At 37.5% G+C, this 8,242-nt stretch overlaps 1 protein-coding gene across 1 annotated transcript; it reads left to right on the plus strand.

The window, feature by feature from the left end:
- Positions 1-1,504: 1,504 nt before the first annotated feature.
- Positions 1,505-7,544, plus strand: LOC118418354. The gene is made up of 6 exons (XM_035824230.1): positions 1,505-1,588; positions 2,043-2,087; positions 2,681-2,752; positions 3,249-3,341; positions 4,611-4,682; positions 6,289-7,544. Exons 4-6 carry the CDS (start codon positions 3,317-3,319, stop codon positions 6,642-6,644), a joined length of 453 nt encoding a protein of 150 aa, XP_035680123.1. The 5' UTR covers positions 1,505-1,588; positions 2,043-2,087; positions 2,681-2,752; positions 3,249-3,316; the 3' UTR covers positions 6,645-7,544.
- Positions 7,545-8,242: the final 698 nt, after the last annotated feature.

Here is an 8,242-nt window from a genome sequence, read left to right on the forward strand (position 1 = left end):
TGGCCTAATGCTAACATGTCAGTCTCAGTTCAAGATCTATAAAATAGCTAGGGCACTTATCACGTACAGTTTCTGTTCGTGAAGGGTTTCTTGTGTGATGCATAGTATATTGGCTTCACAATTATGGTCTACATGTATGTCAATGTTCTGTTCTCTTTGCAACTATTAATTGTTCCCCATATGTATTGAATATCATTTATTTGTGCAGTATCTACAGTAAAGACAACAGATCTTTAATAGATTCTGAAATGGTTGCAGTGGTAACTTAAAGGTACATTTTTTTTGTTTCACTCATATGCAGCTAACATTACCCAAGAACTTGTGGACGAAGCCACACCCCCCAGAACACTTCTGAATCAGTGCTCAAAAAGGAAATTGACAAAAGTTACAGGTGGGAGTTAACTGTGATCTAAACATTTTTCTCCACAATTCAGACATTTAGACAAAAATGTCACCAAGTAAAGAATTGAATATGATTATCTTAAAGTTATATGTGTGTCCTTTTATATGTCAATTGTTGTTACAATGCCATGTACCTTAGGGACAGGGAACTTAGTCTGTTTTTGTACCACTACCCCAATTGTCAGTAGAATATGATCGGTACATCTTTATGAGCAGGGATTGAGAAAACTTAATCTTTCAATGGGTTCCTGGACTTAATGAATTCTATGTCGCACTTGCTTTGTTTTGCAATGTTTTAAAAAGGAAATACAATGTGTATATGGTATATCATAAGCCACGTATTCTATTTTTAAGTAGTGCCATGCCCAAAAGGACAAGCTTTCAATGTAGACGAGATGCAGATTACAATGCCCAGTAGCTCAAATGGTAAGTATTTTTGAAGACTGCATACGCATTTAGATATCGATATGTATACATTCAGAAATAATGATTGGTCCTTGGTGAATGGAGGGAATGGATGCTCTTGTCATGCATTTTTTGGGCATAACAATGCTTACAGCATTATATTTGAAAGAGGTCCTGGTACAAGGAGGGTTTTCAGGGGACTTAAAGGAAAGTGCCCTTTACCAGGTAAATTTTCTAAGCTGTTGAAATCAATCAATTAAAGATGGTAAAGATGGAATTTTAGTGTTCAACATTCACAACAAATAGCAGCAGTCTTTGTAACTCTGATACATGGACAAATGTCAGCCACTTTTTCCAATTTATTTTTAAATCACTGTCAATGTACAATATTAGTACTAGAATTAATTGTGTAAAGGCATGCATCTAACATTATCTGAAAGCACATAATAACATTATCATATGTATATAATATAATTTCTAGGCTCCCCCAATTCAATTGCCCCCCCCCCTCCTCCGACCAACATCTGGCATGCCTGCCTTTCCTAATGTATAGTGACTAACATTGCAGACTTCCTGTCAAATCATCCATCAGATATTACTGTTCTCCGAGCATTTGGTGATTGTTGTGACAATTATTATAGTGCAATAATGAAGGGGGTGATGTAATGCATCTGCCATTTGTAATGATCTTATATTTCAGATCACCCGTGTTCAGACAGTGATGAGAGCTTGCCTGCTATCTGTAGTGAATTGACTGACAATGTTGAAGACATCACAGCTGGTGGGTGTTTTGTGGGTGCTATCAAAGCCATTCACTTAAATTTAGTGTTGGAGTGTCCCTTTATACTAGGGATAGGTTAACAGTGATGACTGATTAGCTTTAGCATGCCATTGGTTATGATGATTTTTGAGCCATTTAGTCTCCAATAAAAAAATGCCATTTGGACTCTTGTTGGTCTGGTATGAAATTAGCTCAAGGGAGGGTCCCAGCTTATGTGGTGAGTCTTTGGATGACTTAAATGCATCAGCATCATAGGATGACAGTATGTTTGTAGTACAATTAAACAGTGTTATACGCAAACAGACAGACGACAGCCAGATCCAGGTTATTGCCTTTACTTTGTCTGGAGAAGAATAAATGGAACGAAAACAATATGTTATCCTTATGTAAAAGGTAAACATGATAATAAGACCTGATGATGTGTCACATTTTTGCCTGTATTCTTTCCTATCAGAGAAAGCAGCCTCTGCCCTGTGCCCACCAAGACCCAAGCAAAAGGGTAAGTACTGTTTGCTAATAGTTTTTAACTTCCCGGTCGGTAGCTTATTACATTTTCCTACAGACTTAATTTTGAATGAGGATAAATCGAAACCCTGTGAAATTGTTTGGAAATGCGAAGTTCTGTCATGTTTAAGGGACTCATATCAGCTTATTTGTTCTTTGTTCATTTCCCACAATATAAGAGGGAGATGCTGATACCATGGTTAGTTTGTTTTTCATACAAAAGTCTATTTATGATGACAAACAAGTAAAATATGAATAAAATTTTTATGACACAGGAGCAAACAACATTTCTGTAGCATTAGTGGACATGGGTTTTGAAAGTGTAACACTTTAATTCTCTATATGTTTTGTGAAGTAAAAAACCCTTCTTCTTTAAGAATCCCCTTGAATATAATACCATAATAGCACATTACTACATTAGGGGCATAACTGCAGAAAATGTACAGGTAATCAAAGTGATATGGATAGAATAAGACATAAGTTTTGTAACCTTATCCCTTTTTTCATGCACCTACTATCTGAGTAATATTTCTGCAAGACTGTAGCATTCTTGTCCCATACGTAATATGTGTGTGTTTGTATTTTCAGTGACATTAAATACCCGTGAAAAGAGGCCAACCTTACAGAGGAAGCCAAAGGGACTGTTGGTCAGGAAGAGAGGTAACTTAAAGCTGATTAGTTCTGAATAGTGATTGGCACACTGTGCTACTAAAATGTTGCAAAGATAAGTTTAAACATACGTAACATATGTCAAAAACACTTGCATTCCCCTGAGCCCCTAAGGCCCTATCTACTAATATATCTAACAATCCAAATTCATTAGGAAACTAAACATTGGAACAGTCTTATCGTGTTCTTTCTTTGAGTGAAGATATTCTGTCACTAAATTGCGAGAGTCAGTACTCTGTCTCAAGATGTTACTGCTGCTACTCACTGAACCTGAGGTCCTTACTTGTGCACATTGACATGTTATGCTTGTGAAAAGTGATAAAACATTATTTAATTTTGAAAAAAGGCATTATGCAATTGTATTAAACGGAGGGCCTTCCACACTGTAGCCTATGATATTATGATACATCTGAGCATCAAGTACTGAGATTATGTAATGTTTCACAACAATGATAACTAAGGAAATCTGCCCTGGTGTACATTACAGAATCAAAGGCTCACGTATTCAACACCTCAGATTCTGACCTGAGTGATGACAGCCTTTCAGAATCAGGCATGCCATTCCAGCTGCAGGATAGAGGTATCAGATACCCCACATAGGTCTGGTACCCGAGCTGGTACTGATCATGCTGTGTATATATTATGGAACCGCAGTTGAAAAGAATGTTGCTTTTTCTGTCCTGTACAATGCTAATAGATTGAGTTAGAGGCATGAAATGCTGCACTGAAACCAGGAAATCAAAGCCCTCTTTTAAATAAAGATGTTTTAGTTTTCATCTCCTAACCTCATGGCCTCAATTGCCACACCAAACAAGACTAACACATCTAAAGTACAGTGGAGCTACATGTAATATGACACAGATCTTCCAGGCAGGGAGTTTTGTACATGTAACTGCTGCTAAATGGCTCCAAATCCTTTTCTTCTGCATACCTGCACTGGTGCAGGTAACACTTGAAAAGTAACCTGCACCAGACATATTTTACCTGCACCACTCTGAATTTATGAAGTATGGATCATACTAAAATTGTTCAGGAACCATTGCTATTTTTTCTTCTATACTTTATACGTGGTAATAGTCAATGCACTGGCTGCTAATAACAATCCACATCCAACACCTACATCATATGACATTATGTCTAATAAACACTGGACATAGACCAGTGCAGGTTAGGTGCAGGTAGACACCAAAAATACCTGCACAGCTCCAATTTACCTGCATGTATACATTACATGGTATACATTATTTCACACTCTTGCCTGCACCTAACCATCTTCTATCATTGTGTGTATTTTCAAATCTGTCTTCACACATCAAACACTTGTCCACTGAAAACATACATTCAACCAGATATACAGGTCATGTTCTGTATGCAAATGATATGCATTGGCAATTAATTTGTCACTTCACTTCCTTTCCAAAACACACAAACAGCACAAGTTGCAACTATTTCTCTTCCTAATTATTTGCAATTCCTCATTTTGAGAAATAAGTGTTCAACAAATTCAATGTACTACAAAAAGATAATGCAAGCCAAGGGCCCCTAGATTATTATGTCCAGAATCTGAAATCTGCAATGCAATTCAAGGAATTTAAACCAAATGGGCTAAGATAATGAAATGTTAAAGGGGAGGTGGGGCTTCTATTGCGGCCTCTTGCAAAACTATTTAATAGCGTACTAGATTGAGGAACATTCCCACAATACTGGTCTAGCTACATTGTCCCAATACATATAAGTCTGGATGAAAGATGATTAAAATAATTGTCAGAGTAAATTGCAACTTCTACCTAACTTGGAAAGTTATTCAGTCGGATCCTAAAGCAAAGATTGTCAACAATTGTTTTTGCAGCCAATGTCACTCAGGTCAAGCTGGAGGACATCGCACCCAAAAGACGTTGCATGACACATCCACCCAATAAAGGTATTGTACAACATTGAATTCCTTACTGATACATTATGATGCTACATTATATTTCGGAGCTATTTAGAGTTGTAGAAGCATCTTAATCTTTTTACATTCAAATACACTATCTTGTTTCTTGCAACTGTCAGTTCCTTGACATTCTTACAGTTATTATTGATCAGTATCGTAGAGAATCTGACCTTATAATTGATAATCTTTATTGCAAATTCATGCCCAAGGTATAATATACATTAGAGTTTCCCCACTTCCACTGCTTGAATTTTAGTAATGATAACGGAATGTAATACTTTGACAACAAAACAATGTCTGCCTCTCTCCCGCATTCAAACGTTACTTGATTTAACTTTTAAATTAGAGGCAAATAACACTGTGACAGGACAACATAACACAATCAGTGACACATAAAAGCTAAGTTAAAGCAGGTAAAAACCCATAGCAAAAACCTGCCGGCTCCGGCCTTCTTTTAGACCCCAATTGCTGAAATTAGACCCGCCTATTTGCTCCTGACTGCAGGTGTAAGGAACCAACTACAGGTAAAATTCAGGGAAAGTTTTCGATCTGACAACTGGATGATGAAAACATTGTGAATAATCGCAACTGACGACAGCATCCAAAGGTGTGAACTTATAAGTACAATATCAGCTGCGGCGATCACACAAATTTAGTGCCTTTTAGTTATAAAGGTTTGTGAGATCCATGGAAAAAGTAAGAAAAACAGCAATGGCAGTAAATGTTATTATACAGAAATGTTTATCACAACATCAATTAGTATTTTACTACTTAGCATTGATTCAATTAAGCCACACAAGATGCTAAGCTGCTAATGGAGTTATGTCTAATAGTACGTGTTTTATGTCTCTGTATTTGTATGTTTGTCAACAAGATAACTTAAGTGGACATGGATTAATTGGTTTTAATGTGGGTGTGTTGGTAGGGTGTGACGGAAGCTGGAAATGATGTGGTTTTAGACCCCATAGCAGCTTCCCTTGGTACTGCATGGATGATAGCTTTTGCTCGGGAAGAAGCGACATAATTGGGTCCCCTAATGGCTGAGTTTGGAATTTCAGGGTCATTTTTGTAAAAAAAACTCAAAGAGGATAAGTATAAAAGGCATCATATGGTGTATTTTCATGATTTTTGAAATTTACAAAATTATACAAAATAGGAGGCATTTGCATACATGTTTTTGATGAGAATATCCTGTCAAACATTCAAAGCAGTTTTTTTTCAATGTATCTCTTGTCTTGGACATGATATGGTCCTGACATTTGGGTGACATAAGTTTACAACATCAGGACAGGCTTGAACTGCAACATTTAATTTTGGAACTGCAAGGGCATTTGTGTCAAAACGTTCTGAAGAGGATAATTAAAGAAGGAAATGATCAAAATAGCCAAAGAATAAAACATTATACAATACAGACCTTAAACGTTTCTTACACTATGACTACACTGGTAATGGAATCTCTCATTGCCATATATTGTTTAATATGTAATACCATGCCCCCTTGTCATTTATCATCTACCATGTATGAAACTTATCCCCACATCTATACCGAAAGCAACTGTTATAATAGTACATATTCATTGTTTTCCCATTGCAGAGGCTGATGAACCAAAGAGGATCCCACGGCAAGACCCATTCGTGCTCCAGCTCAAGCAAAAACGTGTAAAGAAATGCCAGGGATGCAAAGGAGATTTTGGGGAACCCGTTCCACCAGCAGATCTTGTGATTCAACATCGCAACAACTTCCCATACTACAATAAGAAGGAGGGGAAACGTATGGATAAGTGGACGAACGGCTACTTCCATGCCAATGTGGCTTGCATCAAGCCACGGTTCTCGGACTTTGATCCCAGGGAGGTAGTTATGCCACCAGCAACATTGAAGGACCTGACAGAGGCCCATGTTGATTACTGCAGACAACATGGCCTAGTTTTGGCCTTGGGGTTCCTTTAATGTTGCTCGTGGTACAACTACTTCCCTAACTGATCAAAGTCTGAGAACCGTGATGTGTATTGCCAAACCCACAGTCGATCTAGGGATCTAGCCTATTGTCTCTTGCAATAAGGTAACCTCAGAAGTGCACCAGGTACAAGAATGTGGTATGATGGCCAGGTTTACAAATAGCATGCATTGCCAAGTAGAAATTTACTTCAATCTCAACTTTTAAATATTGATAGTTTAAGCTAACATGTATTGTTACTTAACTAATGTCTGACTGCAGAATACATTGTACGAATATTGAGATCAATTGCAAAAGGGTGTGGTAAAATTAACAGAGCCACTTTAAATGTAGACAGCATCACCGCACAACCACAACCTTCATTTCTGTTTCCCTTAGGTATTATGGTCTCTATTGAAATATTGGCATGATTGTTATATTTCACATATAGGGCTCAAAATATTGGGTGCATATGGTACACCCAAAATTTGAGCTGTGCACCCAAGTATAACATGTACTTTTTTTAGGCTTTTGTATGTTAAGATATTAAAGTATACTTAGTGTTTAGTACATGTACAAACCATATTCTCGATATTTAAGTGTTAGAAAGATGTAATTTCATTTTAAACTCACAGTCAGTCTAAATGGTATGTCTTAATACCCTATTCCAAAAAAACAATTGTCACCCTGCGGATAAAGGTTAACCCTGAGCATTTAAATTCTATGTGGCGCACACAAAACATTTATGGTGTCACACAGTCCCAAAATGTATTTCAAGCCCCGTACATGGACCATTTGGATCTGTGATGTTAGGTCAAAAGATATTGATTATGATGTTGGTTGGGGTCGTTGAAATAAAGGACATTTTGATTTTTGTGGTCATTGAAACAACTTTGTTTTGCTTCTGTATGGGTTACAAGGGTAATGACATTTTAGGTCCACTCATATTAATAATAAAAATTAAGGAACTCACACTGCCTAGGTTGTCTGACTGGAAGACTCTAATTTGCTTTAAGCTAGAGGCTTCAACAGGAATGAAAATGTGGGACAGGAACTTTTGGGGCAAACTTGAAAATGTTTGCTATTAAGTTTCACATGAGGTCACATTAGGGGAGGGGGTGACCTAGTAACGTTACATGCTCTTAATTACCTGATGCAACGTTAGATGTAGATTTCTGAATAAAGATAACGACAGATGGACAGCTGACGTATGTAACACGTGTTATTATCAACGTTATTGGCCCGTTGCGTAGATAATTTTACAGATAGAAAAATCGTAACTAGGAGCCACCCACCTCCTGATAGAAAATCAACGGCGGTATGCCTAAACACCGCAAACGAGTGCAAACGAGCGCAACCAACCGCAAACGGGTCTATTATGCAGTATCCACGGGACAATGGCCTTGTTTGACGCTCTAAATACACTGTCTGAGCGATACTTAATAAAAACACGGCACGTTATAAGTATTTACCCGTTTTTTTATAGTTATTCCGCTTGTTTCAAGTTCGAAGGGATTTCTGGCCGCCATCTTGGATCATCCGTTTTAGGGGTCTGAATGGAGAAATTGCACGTTGGCACTATTTTTTTTTAGTCGAAAGCAGGGCTCTAGCC

Source organism: Branchiostoma floridae, chromosome 6 (genome assembly GCF_000003815.2).
Source record: "Branchiostoma floridae strain S238N-H82 chromosome 6, Bfl_VNyyK, whole genome shotgun sequence".
Lineage (NCBI taxonomy): Eukaryota > Metazoa > Chordata > Leptocardii > Amphioxiformes > Branchiostomatidae > Branchiostoma > Branchiostoma floridae.

Bases quoted from the DNA above. Each gene is read 5' to 3' on its own strand.
- LOC118418354 (XM_035824230.1), top strand. From the start codon at position 3,317: ATGCCATTCCAGCTGCAGGATAGAG. The intron at 3,342-4,610 runs GTATCAGATACC...TTGTTTTTGCAG, and splicing joins ATTCCAGCTGCAGGATAGAG to CCAATGTCACTCAGGTCAAG. The intron at 4,683-6,288 runs GTATTGTACAAC...TTCCCATTGCAG, and splicing joins GACACATCCACCCAATAAAG to AGGCTGATGAACCAAAGAGG.